This window comes from Geotrypetes seraphini, chromosome 6 (assembly GCF_902459505.1).
Source record: "Geotrypetes seraphini chromosome 6, aGeoSer1.1, whole genome shotgun sequence".
NCBI classification, from domain to species: domain Eukaryota; kingdom Metazoa; phylum Chordata; class Amphibia; order Gymnophiona; family Dermophiidae; genus Geotrypetes; species Geotrypetes seraphini.
In genome coordinates this window covers 5855450-5880130 of record NC_047089.1, presented here as the reverse complement: position 1 = coordinate 5880130, position 24681 = coordinate 5855450, and the positions used below count along the sequence as shown (strand labels likewise).

The 24681-nt window shown below is 38.3% G+C and overlaps 1 protein-coding gene across 4 annotated transcripts in view; it reads left to right on the top strand.

The window, feature by feature from the left end:
- Positions 1-24681, top strand: part of NUMA1 (nuclear mitotic apparatus protein 1) — a 271890-nt gene that overhangs the window by 191838 nt on the left and 55371 nt on the right. For all 4 annotated transcript variants that reach the window (XM_033949032.1, XM_033949036.1, XM_033949035.1 and 1 more), the window contains exons 15-17: positions 5622-5663; positions 11914-11982; positions 13395-13505. In XM_033949032.1, coding sequence (XP_033804923.1) covers positions 5622-5663; positions 11914-11982; positions 13395-13505 — 222 coding nt within the window. The remainder of the gene's footprint in view (positions 1-5621; positions 5664-11913; positions 11983-13394; positions 13506-24681) is intronic.

Genomic DNA, 24681 nt, shown 5'->3' with positions numbered 1-24681 from the left:
GCATTGAGTCAGGGGGCAGTAGAGGGTAGAAGTCCTCAATTTCAACATCCTGAAACCTTGATTTCAGGCCACTGTCAGACTGAAGCTCGATTATCTCCATCTGAAGGTGATGGGGCACATTGTTGACATCAACTGTAAAAGGATTGGCAAAGATGTCAAAGCCTGAGTGCTGTGTTCTAAAGTCAGAGAAGCGCCGCTCAAATTCACTTAGTAAACGGCTAACTTTGGTAGCCAGCCGACTGCAAGGAAAAGTACCAGAAATAGTGGTTAAGATACTCAAACAAACGGGAAAGTGGGCAAGATTGTCCTGTTCCAGTTGGGACTTCCATAGTTGAAGTTTACGCTGGAATGCTGTGATCATGTCAGACATCTTCGTGATGACTTGTTTGCGTCTCTGCAGCTTCAGATTCAGTTGGGCGAGATGCTCGCATATGTCACACATCATAGCAAAATCACATAGCCAGGCGGGATCCGACAGTTCAGGCAAGGGCTTTCCTTTACTTTCCATGAAAAGAGCAATTTGTTCTCTGAGCTCAAAAAATCTTTTGAGGACTGCGCTCTTGCTCAGCCATCTTACTTCTGTGTGGTATGGCACGTCTCCATGCTCTGCACCCACCTCCTGTAAAAACTGCTGGAACTGGCGATGATTCAGGCCACGTGCCCTTATAAAGTTAATAGTTTTAATGACTGTGGTCATTATGTCATTCATGTCCAGAACTTTTCCACACATAGCCTCTTGGTGGATAATGCAATGAGAAGTAATCAAGGGTGTGTGGCAGTGACTTTTTTGCATTCTTTCCTTCATTAGTCCAACCAAGCCTTTCTTTTCTCCGCACATTGAAGGTGCGCCATCGGTAGTTAGCCCCACCAACTTTTCCCAGGGTAATTTAAAATTATTTATAGATTTCTCCACAGCCTCAAATATATCTCTACCAGTCGTCGTCCCATGCATGGCAGCTACATCCAAAAGTTCCTCAGTGACAGAGAGGTCGGTCTTCGTAGCACGTATAAAGATGGACAGCTGCGCTGTATCAGTGTTGTCTGTGCTTTCATCGATAGCAAGTGAAAAAGCGAGATAACTGCATGCCTGTTCGGCCAGCTGTGATGATAGATTTCCTGAGAGTTCTTGAACTCTGTCTGCAATGGTGTTTCTTGACAAACTGACAGTTTGAAAACTCTGTATCTGGTCTGGGCATACTTTCTCACACACTTTTAGCATGCATTGCTTCAAAAAGGCACCCTCTGAAAAACACCTTGAAGTACGGGCAATTTCTTCAGCCACTATAAAGCTTGCTTTCACTGCAGCATCATTTTTCGCTGTAGCCTTTGTAAACATTTGCTGCTGTGATTGTAGTTTGCCTTTTAGTTCTTTAACAATTTTATGCTTTTCTTCCAAAGTATATTTGCCATACTTAACATTATGTTTGGTGTCAAAATGACGACGTATATTGTACTCTTTCATCACCGACACTGTCTCATAACACAATATACACGCTGGTTTGCCCTCACTAAGCACAAACATGTATTCATTTTCCCATTTGTCATTAAATTGTCTGCCTTCACCGTCAACTTTTCTTTTCCTGGACATTTTGGGATCAATATTGGCAGTAAAAGATGTAGTTTATTGGAAATCTGCGTTAGAATGAAAAAGTCAGTCAATAAATGCCTGGCTGGGTACAGATAGCAGATTCTGTTGCGATTTTTATGCCTACACTTTATGCCAGGAACTGGCAGCTTCTGCTGTGTATTTTTTTTACATAGTTCCCCCCCCCGACGTCCGATTCACCCCAAGCAGGACCGCTCGCACGCACCTGCACCCCCACCCCGAAGGACCGCCGACTCCGAACACGATCGGGGCAAGAGGGAGCTCAAGCCCTCTTGCCCCCCCGACTCCCCGACACGATCGGGGCAAAAAGGAGCCCAAGCCCTCTTGCCCCGCCGATTCCCCAACTCCCCGACAATATCGGGCCAGGAGGGAGCCTAAGTCCTCCTGGCCCTGGCGACCCCCCCCCCCCCGCTAGTTGTTCGGGCCAGGAGGGAACCCAAACCCTCCTGACCACGGCGACCCCCTACCCCCACCCCGCACTACATTATGGGCAGGAGGGATCCCAGGCCCTCCTGCCCTCGATGCAAACCCCCCTCCCCCCATCGACTGCCCCCCCCAAGAACCTCCGACCCCCCTGGCCGACCCCCACGACACCCCCACCCCCCTTCCCCGTACCTTTCTGTAGTTGGCCGGACAGACCGGAGCCAAACCCGCCTGTCCGGCAGGCAGCCAACGACGGAATGAGGCCGGATTGGCCCATCCATCTCAAAGCTCCGCCTACTGGTGGGACCTAAGGCTCCCGGGTCTATTCTGATTGGCCCAGGCGCCTTAGGCCCCACCAGTAGGCGGAGCTTTGAGACGGATGGGCCAATCCGGCCTCATTCCGTCGTTGGCTGCCTGCCGGACAGGCGGGTTTGGCTCCCGTCTGTCCGGCCAACTACAGAAAGGTACGGGGAAGGGGGGTGGGGGTGTCGTGGTGGTCAGCCAGGGGGGTTGCGGGTCGGCTGGGGGGGCGGTCGGAGGTTCTTGGGGGGGGCGGTCGATGGGGGGAAATAGATAGCAAGTACGGCCGGCGAGATCACAAGCCTCCTATGTCACCGCGCGTCATTGTGATGGAACGCAGTGGCGTGTAGTGATGACAGCGCGGTGCGGGCCACATTGCAAGGCCTGGCGGGCCGGATTTGGCCCGTGGGCCTTGTGTTTGACACATGTGGTCTAGAAGAAGATGCATTTCTCCTGGATTGGGCAGACAAATTTCTTTATGCGTTTCCTCCAAGCCCTCTTATTCTAAAGACATTGGTCAAACTCAAAACAGAAGTAGCCACAATGATTCTGATAGCTTCTTGAGATAACCTTGGTTCTCCCTCCGCCACAAGAGGGCATCCGCTCACTCAGGGTCGGGAAATTTCATGTTGACACCAGGAAGTACTTCTTCACCAAAAGAGTGGTTGATCATTGGAACGAGCTTCCAGTACAGGTGATGGAGGCCAACAGCATGCCAGATTTTAAGAATAAATGGGATGCCTATGTGGGATCCCTACGAGGGTCAAGTTAAGGAATTGGGTCATTAGGTGTGGGATCTCTAGGAGAGTAGACTTAAGGGGGTGGGTCAGTAGAGTGGGCAGACTTGATGGGCTATGGCCCTTTTCTGCCGTCATCTTTCTATGTTTCTACTTCAGCTGTCTGTCAAGGATCCGGTTCCAATACAGATCTTTCCATCTCTGCTCACTCAAAGTCATGGGTCCATTCTGCATCCCAGTCTACAGTCCCTATACTTGACAGCATGGTACCTTTCGGTATAGATACATCTGATTTTAATTTATCTGATGTGTCAAAATATTTAATGATGTAATATTGAGCACTTGTTGTAAGATGATAAAATGAATAAAGAATTGGTAAAAAAAAAAAAAATTTATCTGATGAAGTTCGTGCTGTTATTGCTGTATCCAGAAAGTCTTCAACACAACAATGCTATCAACAAAAGTGGACAAGAATTACTTCTTGGTGTTCTCTTCACCATCAAGAGCCCACATTCACTTCACTTCCTTCAGTTTTGGATTATCTTCTTCATCTTTCTACATCTGGTTTTAAAAAAACTTCAGTTGGCGTATACCTTGGTGCTATTAGTGTTTTTCATTCCCCTATTAACGATAAACCTTTGGCTACTCATCAAATGGTTTCCAGATTTATGAAAGGACTTTTTAATTCCAAACCTCCCCTGAAGCTGCCTCCAGTTGTTTGAAATCGAGTCAGTGATCTTCAAGCATTAGTTTCTGACCCACCTGATAAGTGTTTTATTGTGACAAGGTAGTTTTACTTATTCATCCTAAATTCTTTCCCAAAAGTTGTTACAGAATTTCATCTCAATCAATCCATTGTACTCCGTTTTCTTCCTTAAACCTCATCTCATCCTGGAGAAGTAGCTCTTCATATTTTGGACTGTAAGCATGCTCTGGAGTACTGTCTTCAAAGAAGTAAACCACACAGAACTTCACCACAACTGTTTGTCTCCTTTATCCTAACAGGCTTGGACGTCCTGTTACCAAGAGAACAATTTCATTGTGTTTAGAGGCCTGAATTTCCTTCTGGGTTGCACCTTGAAGAACGTGTTATGGCTCACAAAGTTTGAGCAATGGCAACGTCAGTGGCTTTCCTACGTTCTACTCCTATTGACGAAATTTGTAAAGCAGCCACTTGGTCCTCAATTCATATATTCACATCTCGCTATTGTCTAGAATCTTATTCCAGATGAAATGCTCATTTTGGCCAAGCAGTTAAAAAAATTTTCTTCCCAGTGCCCAGTGGTCAACTCTCCCTCCATCCCACTATATACAGCTAGGGAGTTCCACATGTGAGAATATGCTGCCTGCTTGTCTGAGGATAAAGCACAGTTACCCTAACAGGTGTTGTCTGGAGACAGCAGGCAGATATTCTCACATCCCTCCCATGGCTTGCGCAAGTGCCTTCCTACCCAATACGACCTCACAAGGTTGTCAGTTTAACGTTTTCCACGGAGTGAAGATGCGTCTCTTGTTTCTATTAAGTTGCCTTCCCGTTTAAATTTTTTAACGAACTTCTTTCTGTTCTTTACTTTTCTTTGAAAATCACTAAAGAAGATTAGCAGAATGACATTTTGGACTCTTTTAAAAAAAATAAACTTATTTTGAAGTTCAATGGCCCTCGCGCAACTTTCAATCCTTACTTCCAACCGTGATGGATAGTTTTTCAGCCTTTTTTCTACTTTACTCTGGCTTTCCCTCTTCGATTATATCTGACTCTGGGGCTATGGTTTAGGAGAAGAGAAGCTATATTTAATGTCAAAGTTTTTCTTCTTTTAACATATAAGTCTGGAGTCTTTCTTATTTTAACATATAGGTCTGGAGTCAGATACAACTGCATAGACATGGTTAAAACATCAGTACCGTAAAGCATACATCAAATAGACTCAATGCTTATATGCCACCGATGCATGTAGATGGAAGTATCAATGTCACTGTGATACATCTGCATCGACATGGTTGAAACATCGATATAGAAGGCATGCATGAAATAGACTTGAGGCTAGTATGCCACCGATGAAGATATGGATGTCTACTAGTACCAGCAAGTCCCAGTCTCTGAAAATCCAACTCCTTACCTATTGTTGAAATAAGAAAGAAGCAAAAGAAGAAAAACTTTTGACATTAAACAATATAGTTTCTCTTCTCCTAATGTAGCTTCTTTTCATCCCTCCCGTGGCTAGTTGGCTTCTTAGCTTGTTTACGGAACTGGAGGTACTGTGAGTTCATGTCGGGAAGGAAGGCACTCAAGCATGCGCGGTAGCGGCAATTTGAAAGCTTTGGATTTCTTAAAGTGCAGATGCAATATTTACTGTCCATACTGCAGGCTCCATGTATGACGTCACCCACATGTGAGAATATCTGCCTGCTGTCTCTGGATAATACATGTTACAGTAAGTAACTGCTGTAGGGAATCTTGAGATTATTTGCAAATAAGAATGGTAGTCTTAACCATCTTATCAATTGATGTGCTCATTGTTGTGTTTTATGTTGTTTGCTACCCCTCTGTCAAACAGGTTGAAAAGCTGGAATTACAACAGAAAGAGCAGGCTAAACAGGTAACAAAACAAGTGGAACCCATTACTTAAGCAGTGAAAGTGCATGCAGCTTACCTGGCCACAGCAGCAATACGTTTCACAGCCAGCTGCCATTTTCCCTATGAACTGTTTGCCATGGGAATTCCATGTATTAAGAAAACCAGTTTTAATGCTGTCTTGACTTGGATAACCCAGTGCATAATTCAGCATGAGTGTACACACGTAGAACTGAGTCTTCAATCCTATCCACTGTATCATATTCCAAGCAAAAATTTCTAGTACAGTGTGTCTAGTGGTCCAGAATCGTAGGGTTTTGTATCTGAACTAGCAGGTTGCTTGCAGAAAACTGCCAATCATGTTTTTAACTCCTCCTCTTTCCCAGGGAGCTGTGCCTGACTGCTCTGTTTGTTTTCTGCAAGCAAGTTGCTTAGAGGTGTTTCTAATCTGCTCTGCTTTATTTTATTTTTGGTTATTTTTTCTCAGTGTTGGTTTGGAGCCTCGGTGCCCAGAGGTTTCCACTTGTTGGTACCTCTGCCTGGGAAAAGACTCAGACTTGCGCCACAGAAGTCTGCTACTAGCAGGATCAGCCCTTCAGGGACACTTAGCTAGCCAGCCTGCTAGTATTTTTTACAGCTCAGGGGCTATCCCTGACTCAGGGGCCCTGGGCTCCTTCTTGGCTTGGCCAAGATTAATAATGGGCTGGCTGCAAGGTCCTCCCCCCTTTGCAATGAGGATCTCTAGGGGTTGAGGCTCAGTCCATCTGACAGCCTGAAGACCGGGTTCGTCCAGTGAATCTGTGAGGTAGATTTCTCCATTTGTTCCAGCTGAGTACCTATGCTGAAGTAAAGCTATTATAGCTTATTGGGAAAATCAGGGGGGAGGGTGGGGGAGAATGGTGTCTTCAAATATTGATTTTGATGGGTTTTGCACTCAGAGCCTAGATCCCCCCCCCCTCTAAAACCCCTTTCCTTATATTTTTTGTCCATCAGTGAGGTCTCCACTGGCTGTTTTTAGTGCAATTTTCCTGGTGGTGGCCATCTTGGATTTTAAATTATCTTGTTTTCCTAAAACCTCTGTCTGCCTCAAAGCCCCTCAATTTTGTGTAACATCGACAGGGATGGACCCCTCAGGCCTTTTTACCCCTATATTGTGTCAGTTTTGTGATAAATGGTCAGCTGAGGAGTGTCCATATCCCGTGTGCAGTAGTGTACACGGGGAAGGGACAGGAGCCTCAGGCTCAACTTCCTACAAGTACTCCAGTGCTGGGGATCCACAGGAGGTGCATTCCCAGGGAAAGAGACCCTTTCCAGAGCCCTCTGAAAGCACATATCCCAAGAGTGGGGGCTGTAGAACCCAGGAGAACTGTATGGAGAAAATGGGTGACACGATGTTCACAAAAATCTCTTTATACCACACTTTAAAGGTCTTCAGAAGTGCTAAAAAAATAGCTACTACTTTCATGCTGTTCTACACAAATTTTAACAAAATTTATCAAAAGATCATTTTCTATCAATTGAATGAGGTTTCCATCTAAAAGTTCTATCTAAATTTCTCTCTTAGGGTTGGAGGTGAGCATATCATAACATGTTAGATAATCAGATCATAGGACCTCCTATGATCTATATATCATTCCAGGTCCGCATCCTGAATTTGATGATATAATCATCTATGCTCTACCCCTCCTTCCCACCATTTAAATTAATTATCCACTAGTGCTAAAGGTGCAAAAACCTTTTTATTATGTGTTGTATATGCAAAACTCTTTTTTAAAAATTAAATCCCTAAAATATCCTTTAAGAAAGAAGGCAACACTTATCTTATGTGGAACCAGCCACCACCAACGCTGGAGTATTGAATACAAACCCAGGAGAACTGGAAGGGGGTTCTTGCCAGGGTCCTCGAGGGAATCTGTGGGACTGTTGGATGATCAAAGAGCAAAAGGGGTGCTCAGGGAGGATAATGCCATAGTGGAAAGACTGAATGAATTCTTTGCTTTGGTCTTTACGGAAGAAGATGTAAGAGATCTACCTGAACTGGAAATGGTTTTCAAGGGTGATGATGTGGAGGAACTGAAAGAGATCTCGGTGAATCTAGAAGATGTACTAAGCCAAATCGACAAGTTAAAAAGTGATAAATCACCAGGACTGGATGGTATACATCCCACGGTATTAAAAGAACTCAGAAATGAAATTGCTGACCTGCTGTTAGTGATCTGTAACCTGTCACTAAAATTGTCTGTAGTACCTGAGGATTGGAGAGTGGCCAATGTGAACTCCGATTTTAAAAAAGGGCTCCAGGGGAGATCTGGGAAATTACAGACCGGTAAGCCTCACTTCAGTGCCGGGCAAAATGATAGAAACAATTATAAAAAATAAAATTGTGGAACACTTAGACAAACATGAATTAAAAGATATGGAGCCAGCATGGGTTCAGCCAAGGGAGATTAGGAATTGGTTATCAGATAGAAAACAGAGGGTAGGGTTAAATGGTCTTTTTTCTCAGTGGAGGAGAGTAAACAGTGGAATGCTGCAAGGGTCTGTATTGGGACCGGTGCTATTTAACTTTTTTATAAATGATCTGGAAATTGAAATGACGAATAAGGTGATTAAATTTGCAGATGACACTAAACTCACACTCAAGAGACAATGTAGACGACTGGAAAGAAAATGGAGAAAAACCAATCTAGATCACACGAAAACCGCCTGGAAAAAAACTAACAAGCAATACAAACTTCTATTAAAAGAAAAGAGAAAAAAACATTACACAAACCTAATAGGCACGGAAACCCAAGACACCAAAAAATTATTCCAAATATTAAATGATCTAATAAACACCAAACCCTATATGACCACAAACAATAACCCCTCCCCTTCAGCCTCTCTCCTAACAGAACACTTCAAGAATAAAATCACAAACACCAGAGCTACCCTCAAGAATAACCCAGCCCACCTAATTGATGTCATAATGCCTCCTACAGAAAATGAATCATGCGCTGCAGACAGAACTTGGTCCCAATTCCCTAAGATACATTGGACCAAATTCAACAAACTATACAATAAATACAGCCATGCATTCTGTGAACTCAACCACTGCCCACCTTATCTCCTGTCATCAGCGAGCACTAAGTCCATACCCTACTCCTACACTGGATACAAACCATGTTCACAGATGGCACCTTCCCAACTAACCTCAGCGAAATCATCATCACCCCAATCCTAAAAGACCCAAAAGGTCCAACAGACAACCCATCCAATTACAGACCAATCGCCTCAATACCTCTATATATCAAACTAACAGAAGGACTAGTAGCCAAATTCCTCAACAACTATCTCGAAGACCATAACCTACTCCACCCCACGCAATCTGGCTTCAGAACTAACTTCAGTACTGAGTCGCTACTAGGCTCCCTTATCGACACAGCAAGACAACACCTCAGCATTGGAAAAAAATGCTGCTAATACAGCTGGACCTGACGGCGGCTTTCGAACTAGTTGACCATAACATCCTTCTCCAAATTTTGGACACAATAGGCATCTCAGACAAAGTATACTCATGGTTTCAAGGCTTCTTAAAATCCAGATCATACAAAGTAAAATCAGACAAAGAAAAATCCAAACCGTGGTCCAACCCCTGCGGAGTCTCACAAGGATCTCCACTATCCCCTACACTCTTCAACCTATATACAGCCTCTCTCGGCGTTTACCTGAACAAACAAGGTCTAACCTCTTACAGCTCTTACATCACCATCCTCATACCCTTTGATCAACCAAAGCTAGCAATGACACACACTACACCGAACACTAGCTACAGTTACAACGTGGATGGAAAATCATAAACTGAAACTCAACCCAGACAAAATTAAATTCATCCTCCTAGAAAATAACAAAGTCCCTACCACTACCAACTTAGTAATCAACTCTATCAACTACCCTCTACAAACCACCCTAAAACTACTTGGAATGACTATTGACAGGGGCTGCACCATGCAACCACAAATAAACAAAACGATTCAGAAATCTTTTGCAGTCATGAGAAACCTCAGACAAGTCTGAAAATTCTTCGAAAGACCACAATTTCTGCTTCTAGTACAATCACTAATCCTCAGTATACTCGACTACTGCAACATCCTCTACCTCCCCTGCCCAGCAATAATGATTAAACAACTACAAACAATTCAAAATACAGCTTTGAGATTCGTCTACTCATTGAAGAAATATGACCACATCACTGAGGCATACATCGATTTACCCTGGCTTCCAATCCAAGAAAGAATACAATTTTAATTCTACTGTATACTATATAAAACTATAAATGGGGACAGCCCAAACTACCTAAACAATCGCCTTATCCAAACTACCTCTACCAGGCATAGAAAAACACACACCCCTTTCACCCACCCCACAATCAGAGAAGTAAAACAGAAAAAACTTTACGACTGCCTACTAGCCACTCAAGCAGCAAAACTAGATAACCAAATCTCCAACCTATTGATATGAACCCCTGATTACAAGAGGTTCAGAAAGGAAATAAAAACCATACTCTTCAAGAAATCCATGAGTAAAGCCTAATACCATGATACCTCCCTCTTACCTCCCTCTCCCCTACCCCTGATCCTACCTTTCCCTCTCTCAGAAACGATCTCTGATCTAACTTTGTAACCCTTCCCTCCACAACTCTTATTGTAATCCGCTTTGAACCGAAAGGTAATAGCGGAATAGAAATCTGTAATGTAATAAAAAACGGTTCAAAGTTGTTAAAACACATGTGGAATGTGAAAAATTGCAGGTGGGCCTTAGGAAATTGGAAGACTGGGTGTCTAAATGGCAGATGAAATTTAATGTGGACAAATGAAAAGTGATGCACATTGAGAAGAATTAACCTGAATCACAGTTACCGGATTCTAGGGTCCACCTTGGGGATTAGCACCCAAGAAAAGGATCTGGGTGTCATCTTAGACAATACGATGAAATCTTCTGCCCAATGTGTGGCGGCGGCTAATAAAGCAAATAGGATGCTAGGAATTATTAAAAAAGGGATGGTTAACAAGACTTAAGAATGTTATAATGCCCCTGTATCGCTCCATGGTGCGACCTCATCTGGAGTATTGTGTTCAATTATGGTCTCCTTATCTCAAGAAAGATATTGTGATGCTAGAAAAGGTTCAAAGAAGAGCGACCAAGATGGTAAAGGGGATGGAACTCCTCTCGTATGAGGAAACACTAAAACAGTTAGGGCTCTTCAGCTTGGAAAAGAGACGGCTGAGGGGAGATATGATTGAAGTCTACAAAATCCTGAGTGGAGTAGAACGGGTGCAAGTGGATCAATTTTTCACTGTCAAAAATTTCAAAGACTAGAGGACACTCTATGAAGTTACAGGGAAATACTTATAAAATTAATTGGAGGAAAAAAATTTTCACTCGGAGAATAGTTAAGCTTTGGAACGTGTTGCCAGAGGATGTAAGAGCGGATAGCGTAGCTGGTTTTAAGAAAGGTTTGGACAAATTCCTGAAGGAAAAGTCCATATCTGTTATTGAGACAGACATGGGGAAAGCACTGTTTGCCCTGTATCGGTAGCATGGAATATTGCTACACCTTGGGTTTTGGTCAGGTACTAGTGACCTGGATTGGCCACCGTGAGAACGGGCTACTGGGCTTGATGGACCATTGGTCTGACCCAGTAAGGCTATTCTTATGTTAAGTTTTTGTTCTTTTTCATCTGTTATAAGTTAGTGATATGAGCAGAACAGACATGTTTCTCGTGGAGAGTCCCTTTACCCCTCTCTATTCTATTTCCTCTCCAGGACTGCCATCCGCTTTGGTATGAACTGAGGAATTGCAGGACAGCCAGAGAAATGAGAGGCAGAGCAAAAGAATCCTAATGAGGCTCTATAAGAATTCTCGCAAGAAGGGGTTTGACTACCCAAAGGTTCAGGAATAATGTGTATATCTACTAGAAAGAAGACTACCAAGATAAGAGCCTAATCTTTCCATATATCATTGATCATTGAATACAACTGTATTAAGCCTTAACACCTACCTGTCAAATAGTGTGTGTCAGTTGTGAGCTAGAGAAAAGGGGACACACAATAAATCTGAGAAAACCAAACTAGAGAGAAAAGGATAGAGCCGCCTGTGTTAGAAGCTGAGAGAGTAAAGGGTCATTCCTTGAAAACACCTGTAGGTCGGGTATGCCTCAAGTGCATTCACTTAAAACTATAAGGCTGTTAAAGAGAATCCTACTACTAGAACTGTGTTTGTGTTTCTCTTCTAGGTCCTAGAATTAAATAATAGTCTTAGCCAGCAGGAGAAGACAACCAAGTCCAATCAGCAGAAGCAGAAGGTAAAAGGGCAATGAATGGGAAAAAGCAGGACTTTAGTACTGTTGCAGTGGTTTCCAAAGCGCAACCCTCAGTCTTCTATTACGGCCCTGAAACAGTTGCCTGAAATGCTCTTCAGATCCTGTCAATCTGTTAATTTTAATTTCTTTTGCCTACTTGATAAAGTAGCTGCAAACTAGAGAATTGAGTGGGGACAGAAATCAAACCTGTCCCCGCTGATATCCATAAACTTCAGAAGTAGTTATTTCATTTAATTATGCTACTGAATTAAAGGCTCTGGTAGAAACCCATTTACAAATAAGCAAAGACACTTTATTAATTTGGAGATATAAAATGTAAACACTCCAGCTGATGAGGACCCTCAAGCTATGTCAACTGAGGACTTCCTCAGAAGGTGGCTGGGTGTCCCTTTGCCAAGCTTGGCAGGTAGCAACAGCGTCCCTGAATCACAGATGCTGGCATCTCAGTGGTTCAGGGATGCTGCCTGCAACTGCTACGCTTGGTGGAGGGAAGTTCTGGCCATCTTTTGAAAGTACCCTCACCAGCTACAGCAAGGGTCAGCATGTACTTCAATACTGGATAAATAAAACCAGAAATGTATTTCCCAAAGCGAACATGTTTCAGTCAATAAATTTCTTCTTATTTTTTACCTTTGTTGTCTGGAGATTTATTTTTCCCTCAAGTTGGTTCCAGTTTCTCTTTTTCAAGTGGATGCTGTTCATTGGTTCCTCCTACCATGGTTCAGCAGTTCTCTCTTTCTTCCCTCCCTCCCATTGTACAGCATCCTCACTCCCTTATATCCTGGATCATTTTTTCTCATTTTCCCCTCCCCACTCCTACACAGCATTTCTTCCTCTCTCCTCCACCCCCATGTGCAACATGTCTCCCTCTTATCTTCCTCTCATTCCCTCCGTTGCTACAAAGGGAGTGGGAAAAGAGAGAGAGAGAGGAATCCAGGGTGCATCTGTCTCTCATCCCTTCTACATCCACGTCCAACATTTCTCCCTCTATCATCTCCTGGCCCTTGGGCAGTATCTTTTGCCCCTCCCCACCAGCAGAGGAGCGTAAAACCATCCGTTTCTGTGCCGGTCTGGAGGGATTAAAAGAAAGAAAATTAGCAGGTAAGGACTTCATTTCTCCTTCCTCTTTCTCTTTTAATGTGAATGAGATTGTAAACCGCTATGCTATGTTGTTTACATTTAAATAGTGGTATAGTCAGTACAGAATAAATAAATATTCAGATCTTCTCTATGTATGTTAGTACAGCCTGAAAACCTGACATGTTGGGAAGCCCTTGAGAACTGTTATTGAAAGCCTAGGCTGTAGGCAATGATTCTTTCTACGCAAAAACACCTAATGGTCAGGCATTATAGAAAATAACTTGTAAAACCTCTGCTACAATTTTGATCCTCAGTTGCGTGAGACGGAATTCCTAGAGGAGCTGCAGCAGAGTAAGAAGCAGGTAGAGGAGGTCAAAGCTCAGATGGAGCAGATGGAGCAGAAAGCAGAGCATTACAAGGCACAGGTAGGCTCTCCATATCCACAGCATTCCACTTACCCACCACAACTTTTTCTTTTTTTTAATCCCCTCGCCTCAGCTGGCATGCCTAAACAAGATACCAGATTTCATGCCTTCTCTATTAGAAGACATGGTAGCAGAAGCAGCACTTGTCTATCATCCTCCCCTGGGAACTGAATGTTGCTTCTAAAATGTGACTGACTGTTACAGACAAACCTCAAAGAACAAGACACAAACAAATACCATCCTAAGTTTCAAGTTTAGTGAATTTGATATACCACCAAGAGTACAGTAATTAATAAAATATTTTTTAAAATCAAACTATATGGCTCAACTCCAAGATTCAAATTGGCGGATTTAAGATCATCTGGAAATATTGGGTGATGGCAGGTATACGTATTGACTACTGCAACATCGCCTATCTAGCAATCTCACAAAAGAATATGAGATGTCTCCAAATAATGCAAAATGCTGCAGTCAGACTTATCTTCGGGCTGAAGAAATTCGACCACTATCGACAGCTGCACTGGCTACCAACGGAAGCCCGAGTAAGGTTTAAATTTGCCTGCCTCTGCTTCAAAGTACTATACGGCCTGACCCCCAAGTACATAAAGGACCTTTTTGCATTTTCTAATAACAAACTCAAGAGAAACACACACCCAAAACTAATTTCCCCTCCAGTTAGAGGCTGCAAAATGAAAAAACATCACAACACCTTCTCTCTCACCAAGCAGTCCTATGGGGCAAAGACCTAGACCAACTGCTTTCGCCCACTACATACGGGGAATTCAGGAAACGCCTAAAAACATACCTGTTCCAGAAATACCTAAACAATTGACCCGCTCTCCCTCTCCCTCCCCCCTCCCTATTCCACCTGAACTTACAGCACTGTTATAAATATAATCTGTTATCTTCATCTTATCGTAACTTTACGTTGCTATTTATCCCCAACAGGTCCTGTCGGACATTACCTACTAAAATGTACATATTACATTTTCGCTCAGCAAATTGTATTTCTATACTATTGCCTCCTGAGGTCTCTGATCTCTGTATTTCCTCTGAATATCTACTTATTGTATTTCGCTGAATGTCCAGCACTCTTGATTGTAAACCGCCTAGAAGTCGCAAGATTGTGGCGGTATAGAAGAATAAAGTTATTATTATTATTCTAGACGATGTTATATCGAATGGTAAGCTGCTTGACTTTTCACAGTTGCAACATAAATTTGGTCTCTTTTTTTTTTTTTTTTATAAATCTTTATTCATTTTTACCTCTTACAACAAGTGTATCAATAGATTAACAATTGAAATTTGAATACATCACTTGAACATCTGTCATATTTATCAATAATACATAAAATTTAATCCCTTCCCACCCATCCCTACCAAAACATTTGCAATCAAATATATCGTATGAGATAATCTTTTTTACTACCCAATCACTTAATAAAATTCAAAATTCCCCCCTCCCATCCCTTCACTTGCAATGTGCTAATAATGGAAAATGGTATCTATTCATTACACTATTTTGTCAATGGCCCCCATATCTCTTTAAATTTGTTATAATTCCCTTTTTGTATGGCTATTGTTCTCTCCATCTTATAGGCGTGACACAATGAGTTCCACCAAAAACTGTAATTAAGCCTACTCCAATTTTTCCAATTATGCGTGATATGTTGTATGGCAACTCCTGTCATGATCAATAAAAGCTTATTATTGATGAAACTTGGCTCTTTGTTCTCATTGACGTACCAAATAGAATCGTGTCATATGACAAAGCTACAGGATTCTCTAATAGACAATTTATTTGGGTCCATAGCTTGATACATGAAAATCCATTTCACTCGATCAAAGGCTTTCTCTGCATCCAAGGACACAGAAAAAGCCGGATCTTTCATGACTTTTGTTAAATATAACATATGAAAAGCCAATCTTGTGTTATTAGATGAGTGTCTCCTAGCAACAAATCCAGTTTGGTGCATATCAACAATAAAAGGGAGAGCCTTAGCTAAGTGTAAAGCTAATGTCTTAGCCAAAAGTTTTCCATCTGCATTGATTAATGATATAGGTCTGTAATTTGAAACCAATGTGGGATCTATATTTGGCTTTGGCAAAACTATAGTCAATGATTCTGCCATAGTACCTGTAATGCAACCCTTAATTAGTTGAGACTGATATAAATTTAACAGATGAGGTAATAGGGTAACTTGAAATTTATAAAATTCTACTGTGAAACCATCACCACCTGGAGCAGATTCAACTCTAAGAGACTTCAATGCTGATCCTAATTCTTTTAATGATATAGGCTCCTCCAAACTATCTTTTAATATGTTCAGGGAGGGGCGTGGCTTCGAGCGCGCAAAATGGTCGCATAACCGCGGAGCTCCCCAAACCCAGACAACGGAAAGGAAACAGCTGAATTGACTCGCTCACCCGTGTTATAAATAACTTCCGAAATGGCTACCACAAGGCAAGGAAAATCGGAGAAGCCGTGCACTTCCGGTGTATTGGCAAAAAGATCTAAAGTTACTCCGGTATCGCCGTCGAGTGTCCCGATCCCGTTGGAAACAGAGGAATTCTCAGATAAGGCAGATATAATGGCGGAGCTGTTTAAAATTAAATTAATGCTGACAGACAACGCTGGTAAAATCTCGGAGGTAAAGGAGGAAGTGATAAGTCTGAAGCAAGAGATCCAGACTGAAAGGCAGAGGATGTCTGTGATTGAAGAGAGAGTCGAGCTGCTGGAAGCTATCACACAAAAGTGTGAAAGTGAAAGACAGACTGTAGAAAGCTTGAAAAATCAGCTGATAGATTTGGAGAATCGGGGGAAAAGGAAGAACATAGGAGTGCTTGGTCTGGCTGAACATCTTTAAACTATACAGTTTTTAGAGAACTTGCTACCTAAACTGTTACAGTTAAACTCCAAGTGGCCGTTGGAAATAGAACGGGCACATAGAATCCCTTCAAAAAAACCAGTGAATCAGAATGGCCCCAGACCCTTGATTTTTAAAGTTTTAAGATACCAGCAGGCTTTAGAAATCTGAAAAGTAGCAAAAGCTAATAAAAATGTAAATTATAAAGGGTCTAAATTGTTGCTGGTCCCAGACTTTGCAAAACACACTGCAAACATCAGAAAGCAGTTTCTTATGCTGAGGCAGAAGTTGAAAGAAAAAGGGTATATGTACGGCTTGTACTGTCCATCTACAATGCGAATATCTACTGGAAATAAGTCCTGGTATTTTCAAGACCCTGTAAAACTTAGAGTTTCTTTCACAAGAAGAACCGATGTCTACCTAAAGGAAAATTGATTAAAGGAAAAAGAGAAAATGGAGAAGACTCATTTTGAAGAGAAGAGAAGGGGGAAAAAAAAAAGAAGTGGATTGATATTGGACCAAGTTATTTTGACTGCATTTTATTGCATTTGAAGATCTTTTGACTAATTTTTTAATATTTTGAATCTACTGATACATTCTTAATTTAATAAGAAATTAATTCATCTATGAGAGTTATTATAAATATAATATGTTTATTTACCCAAATACTAATTACTAACCATCCTGAATAACAATATTTGATTAATATAAGGAAATAAATATAGCATACTGAATTTTTCAAAAAGGGATTATTACTAAAATAGGAAATAATTTTAGAACTTTATTAATAAATATGAAATATATATTTTATTCAAATATTTATTTATATTGAATATATTATGAATGATTTTTACATGAGAATGTTTTAAATAAATTGGTTAGATGCTAGTATTAATAATATATTAACGTTATGAATGAGTATATCTAAATTAACAATGAATATTTAATATACATGGAATTATAGTTAAATTTGAAAATGTTAACAAAATATTAAGATGGGACATATATTACTTTGAAAGGAAGATATATTTATATTTTATATGAATTAATTAAATATGAATCTTAATATAATGATATATTTCACCTAGATACTAATTGATATGAAATACAAAAATTATGAAATAAAGGGTTAAGTCTGGGAATTGGGACTTTTAAAGAAGAGATAACTAATAAGGAGATAAAGAATTGTAAGATACTATTATTTATATGAATAACTTATATGAATGAAAATTATTTGAATATTTATATTGAATTCATTATAGATAATTTTATGTAATTTGCTACAATGAAATATCAATATTGATGATATTAATTATTAATTGAATGATTGAATATGTATAGATATAAATAATTAAATATTACATAAGTGGGGGAAAAAGAATAGCTGTATTTTTTGAGATATGTTAATTCAATATGGAGGGATTTTAGTTGTCTGGGGGAGGGGGTTTAGGGTCTGCTATACCAATGTGTGTTCCAGGTCAGACAATGATTATGGGGGGAGGGGAGGGAGCATAGGGAGGGGGGTTCAGAGGAATAATATATTTATGAGGATTGAAAATGGGATAAATGTAAAATTTGAATTCTTTTTTTATAATCTTCTTTTTGGGGGGGAAAGGGATGGGGGGATTGGATGAATGACATATATTTAATTGATGTGCTGAGGTCTGGTCATCTTTATTATTATAGAAGTATTTGCCAAAATTTATTATAAAATAGATGGATATAAAAATTTATTCTATTAATGTCAATGGTTTAAATCATCCTATTAAGAGAAAGAAAGTACTAATGTTCCTTAAAAAGCAAAATGCGGCCATATATTTTATTCAAGAGACGCACCTTTCTGAGATTGAATCTAAAAAGTTATCTGGGGGTTGGATTTCTAAATGCTTCTTTGCACCTGCAATGGGAAAAAAAGCTGGGGTTGCTGTCCTGATAAATAGGAAGTGCAATGCTGATTTCAAATTAATAAACTATGATCCTTTAGGAAGATGGGTGCATATCAAAATGGTTCTGGGATATACAACCCTGGATTTATTAAATTTATATGCTCCTAATTCGAATCAAATGGAGTTTTTCAAACAAGTTCAACAATTACTGTTACCACTGGCTGCTTCTAATTTAATCGTAGCAGGGGATTTCAGTGCTGTAATGGATCCAATTTTGGATAAGAGACCAAGTAGAATTATGAAATCGTTAGGTTTAGATAATTTGGTTCAATCTTGTAATTTAGTTGCTATATGGCGTATTCTTCATTTTAATGATCAGGAATTCTCTTTTTGTTCTCAGGTCCACAAATCTTTCTCACTAATTGATTATATATTCGTGTCTAATAATATAGCGCAGCGAGTGATGAATGCAGTTATTGATCCCATTGTAATTTCAGACCATGCTGGTGTGTGGATTGACTTTAAGAATAATGATATAGTATATTTCAATCCAATTTGGAGATTTGATAATGCTTTACTTGCGGATTCGAACTTTCTGGAAGATTTTAAATTAAAGATGAATGAATTTTTTCAAATTAATAATTCGGACAATATTAATGCTGAGATTTTGTGGGACGCATTTAAAGCAACAATAAGAGGAAATATTATTTCATATTCAGCATTTATCAAAAAACAACTTAAAAAACAATATGTTGATTTGGAAAAACAAATTAAAGTATTAGAAAATAAATTAATTAAGAACTGGGAACATAATACATTACAAAGTTTATTAAAAATAAAAGCGAAATATAATGAGATTTCTTCTCAATTTGTGAGGAAAGATATCTTCTATAAGCAAGTTCAGTATTATGGTAATTCAAATAAAGCTGGAAGATTATTAGCTAATTTTCTCAAAGCAAAAAAAAAGGAAATCTAAGATTATTGCAATTAAAGATACACAAGGCAACACACACACTAACACCAAAGATATTTTAATACAATTTCTTGATTTTTATAAAGATTTATATTCTTCTGAATCTTATGAAAATAAAGAACAAGAGGGATTAAATTTCTTAAACTCATTTATTGGACCAAATGTTCCGGATCATATAAAAGAAGTTTAGAAGATCCTATATCTTTAAAAGAAATAGAATCAGCATTGAAGTCTCTTAGAGTTGGATCCGCTCCGGGTGGTGATGGCTATACTGTTGAATTCTATAAAACATTTCAAAATATTATCTTACCATATTTATTAAATTTGTATCAATACCAAATAAATAATGGGAATATATCAGGTACTATGGCTGATTCTGTAATTATTGTCTTACCAAAACCAAACAGGGATCCTACCTTGGTTTCAAACTACAGGCCTATATTTTTATTAAATGTAGATGGTAAGTTGATTGCTAAAGTATTATCAATAAGATTGGCAAAAACTCTTCCTTTTATTATTGATGTACACCAAACAGGATTTATTGCTAAAAGACACTCATCAAACAATACTAGATTAGCATTTCACTCTTTAAATTTAGTGAAAAATATGAATGATCCAGCTTTTATGCTATCTTTAGATGCAGAAACAGCATTTGATAGAGTGGAATGGAGTTATATGTATCAAGCTCTGGAATGGTTCGGAATAGGCCCCGGTTTTATTAAAATGATTCAGACCTTGTATAGCTCTCCTGGTGCAAGATTATATATTAATAACAATTTATCTGATAGATTTAACTTGCGTAGGGGAGTTAGACAAGGATGTCCTTTGTCCCCCTTACTTTTTGATATTGTTTTAGAACCCTTATTAATTGCAATTAATCAAACTAAGGAGATAAAGGGAATCCCATTTTCTTACTGAGAATTTAAACTTTCTGCATATGCAGATGATATATTATTATATTTAAGAGAACCGGGGAATACTGTTCCAAGTTTACTTAATCTTCTAGAGAAATTTGGGAAATTTTCTGGATATAAAATTAATTGGAGTAAATCAGAAATTCTTCCAATTAATGTTCATTGTACCAAAGGATTATTTGATTCATATTCATTTATTTGGAAAGAAGAAGGATTAAAATATTTAGGAATTATTATTAAAAATACAATTGAAGATACAGTCAAAGAAAATGAAAAACTTTTATTAAAAAAAATAACAGAAATGTGTGAGCAATGGAATCCTTTACATCTTTCTTGGTGGGGAAGAGTTCAAACAATTAAAATGATGATGTTGCCTGTGGTTTGTTATCAAATGAGTATGATACCAATATTTTTTCAGGTGTCATTCTATAAAAAGTTAAATAATATTCTTACAAAATTTGTTTGGTTTGGAAAAAGACCCAGAATTGCTTTAGTATCTTTACAAAGACCAATTGTGGAGGGAGGGGTAAATTTTCCAAATTTTTATAGGTACCATCAAGCCTATATTCTAAGACAGGATAAGTATTGGATCCTCCCAGATCTCAATGAGAATGTACCAGATTGGCTATATCTAGAATGACGGCTCCTGTTCCCATTACATGTAGAACATCTAATTAGTATAAACATGCCTAGACGATATAAGGATAACAGAATTCTATTGGATACTTGGAAGACATTAAGATATATTAGTAATCTATCACCAGAACCAATTGCTAAATCATTAAATCAATCAATTTGGGTAAACTCCAGGATCAAGATTGGCGGATACAAAATCGTCTGGAAACAATGGATAATTGCAGGTATACGAACATTGAATGATGTTATTTCAGAAGGATCAATGCTTAGTTTTTCACAATTGCAACATAAATTTGGATTAAATAAAACACAATATTTTAAATGGTTGCAATTGAAGCTATTCAGGCAGGGTTCCCTGAATGGAAAACTCTTAATACTCAATATAGTCTGCAGGTCCTATGTTTCCAGGCGGATTTTTTGGGTCACCAAGCCGCAAAATGGTATAAATTGTTAAATGGATTTTTAAATAAAAAAAAGAAAACTGGACTTAGGGATATTTGGAGTATTGAGATTGGTCAGACAATTTCTGAGTCTCAATGGCCACGATTTTGGTCCTGGAGATTAAGATCTACAAAGTCAGCATCTATGAGTCAAACTTGGATGTTTTTGTTACATAGAGCTTTATGGACCCCTACGCGCTTACAAAAGATAGATAGTACTAGATCTAATAGATGCTGGCATTGCAGACTAGAAGTTGGGACATTAGACCATTTAATTTTTTTTTGTCCCTATGTAAATGCATTTTGGAAACTAATTTGGCCCCAAATTAATGAATTACTAGAAAATCATGTAGGACTCTCATACGATACTATACTATTTGGTACAGCAATGAGAACTCAGAGTCCGATTTCAGCAAACAATAACAAACTATTATTAATATTGACAGGGGTCGCCATGCAACAAATAACTCAAAATTGGAAGGATTATACCAAATTAAACTATACATTTTGGTGGAATTCAGTCTGTCATATATACAAAATGGAAAAAACAATAGCATTACAACAGGGAAATATTCATAATTTTAAGAAAATTTGGGAAACATTGACTCGTTATTCCAATGATCAGATTTCATAGCACATTAATAATGGTTATATTAGAATGGGGAGGGGAGGGGAATGTATATTATATGGATTTAAGAAATGAAAAAAGGGGAGGGTTATATTTTATATGATCACAATTTTTCATGTATTATTTGATGTTTTATGTACAATTAAAATATTGTAAGAATGAAAAATTTATAAATAAATAAAAAATATTAATATGTTCAGGAACTTTCGGACCATTAATTAATTTCAAAAATTCTAATCCATCCTTTCCTCTTATGATAATAAGGCTCAGAAGAATATAAGTCTTTATAAAAATTTAAGAATTGATTTAAAATATCTCCAATTTGAGTATGCATAACACCTTTCTCATCCTTTATTGCAATAATTTTTGTTCTTTTTTTGTTTTAAGATAATTTGCTAATAATCTTCCCGCCTTATTTGAGTTTCCATAATACAGAGTCTGCTGGGAAAATAAATCTTTCCTTACTAATTTTGAAGATATTTCATTATATTTACCTTTTGCTTTTAATATAGCTTGCAGAGTACTTTGCTCCCATTTATCAATCAATTTAGCTTCTAAATTCTTTATTTCTTTTTCCAAAGTAGAAAATTTTTTTAAAGATGTTTCCTAATATATGCTGAATATGATATAATATAACCTCTCATAGTCGCCTTAAAGGCATCCCATAGTTTCCATGGAGGTTTCTTCCAATGTATTCATTTGAAAGAATTCATTCATTTTTAATTGAAACTCTTCAAGGAATTTTGAATCCGCAATCAATGTATTATCAAATCTCCATACAGATCTACTATTTTCTTGTTCAGGAATCTTAAATTCAATCCACACCCCACCATGATCAGACAATATAATTAGATCTATGGAGGCTTGTGTCACCTGTTGTACTATTTGATTTGAAACAAAAATATAGTCAATTCTTGAAAAGGATTTGTGAACTTGTGAGCAAAAAAAAAATTCCTGATCATCAAATTGAAGTATATATCTTTCAAATCACAAGATTGTACTAAATTATCTAGTCCTAATGATTTCATAATTTTACTTGGTTTTTTATCCATTAATGGGTCCATGACAGTGTTGAAATCTCCAGCCACTACTAAATTAGAAGTAGCCAGTAGGAGAATCAGTTGTTTGTAGTGTTTTAAAAAATTCAGATTGATTCAAATTAGAGGCATACACATTAAACAGTGCCAGGGCAGTATTTCCCATGCTCATTTTCATATATAACCATCTACCCAAGTGCTGGGGTGAAAAAACATTGTTATAAATTTGGTCTTGAGAAATCACAAAGTTTTAGATGGTTGCAACTGAAGCAGGTCATTCAGGCGGGGTTCCCTGAACGGAAAAATCTTAATAATCAATATAATTTGGAGTTCTTATGCTTTCAGGTGGACTTCCTGGGACATCAGGCCACACAGTGGTATAAATTGATATCTGGATTTATGAATAAAAAACCAAAAACTGGTCTTCAGGACATTTGGAGCATTGAGTTTAAGCATCAAATTACTGCGTCTCAATGGCCACGGATTTGATCTTGGAGGATGAGATGTACAATGTCTGCATCTATGAGACAAACTTGGTTTTTTTCTGTTGCATAGAGCATTCTGGACCCCTGTTCGTTTATAAAAATTAGATAGCTCTAAGTCTAATAGATGCTGGCATTGTCATCTCGAAGCAGGGACTCTAGATCATTTATTATTCTATTGTCCATTCATTTTGGCTTTTTGGAAATCAATATGGGGCCAAATAAATTGTTTTGTTAGAAAATCCGGTGGCTTTATCATATGATACTATATTATTTGGCATGTCAATGAGGGCAAAGAGTCAAATTTCTTCAAAAAATAATAAGCTTTTACTTATTATGACAGGAGACACCATACAACAGATTACATTTAATTGGAGTAGATTAAACTACAGTTTCTGGTGGAATTCTTTGTGTCAGATATATATAAAATGGAAAGAACATTAGCCACACAGAAAGGAAATTTTAGTAAATTTCAGGATGTTTGGGGGCCATTAACAGATTATTGTAATGAGTAGATAGATAACATTTTTCCCTTAATAGTACAATTGCAAATGAGGGGATGGGGGGGATTTCTGATATTTTATTAAATGTTTAGATTAGTAGAAAAGAATATATTATATGATATACGTGATTGCATATGATATGGTAGGGGTGGGAGGGAGGGGATTAAATTTCATTAATCTAAGTTGATTATGATAGAAAATCAAGTGATGTTTCCAAGTTCAAATGTTATTTCCTTTTTTTTTTTAAATTCTTTATTCATTTTTAAACTTTCATTAAGTGTACAAAAATTCATAATAAACACTATTAATTAGACCACTTGAACACCTTATCATTATATCTTATAAATATAAATGCAACCCTCCCCCCACCCTCCTTCTAATCACATTATTCATTATAAGATCATAAACCCTCCCATTAAACCCTTCCCCTCTTTCAACACTAAATGGTGTATAATTAATAGAAAAATGGCATTAATCATGACAAAAAGATGTTAATGGCTCCCATATTTTTATAAAACTATTATACTTTCCATTCTGTACCGCCAATGATCTTTCCATTCTATATAGGTGACACAACGAATTCCACCAGAAATTGAAACTAAGTCCTCTGTAGTCTTTCCAGTTTTTAGTAAAATGTTATTTCCTGATGCACTTGTTGTAAGTTGTAAAAATGAATAAAGAATTTATTTAAAAAAAAATTATATATATATATAATTTTTTTTTTTTTTTAAAAGCCCAAAATTATTACAAATGACAAGTCTGGCATACTTCAAAATTTTTTCATTTTGGTTTGATTTTCTCTCACCTTGA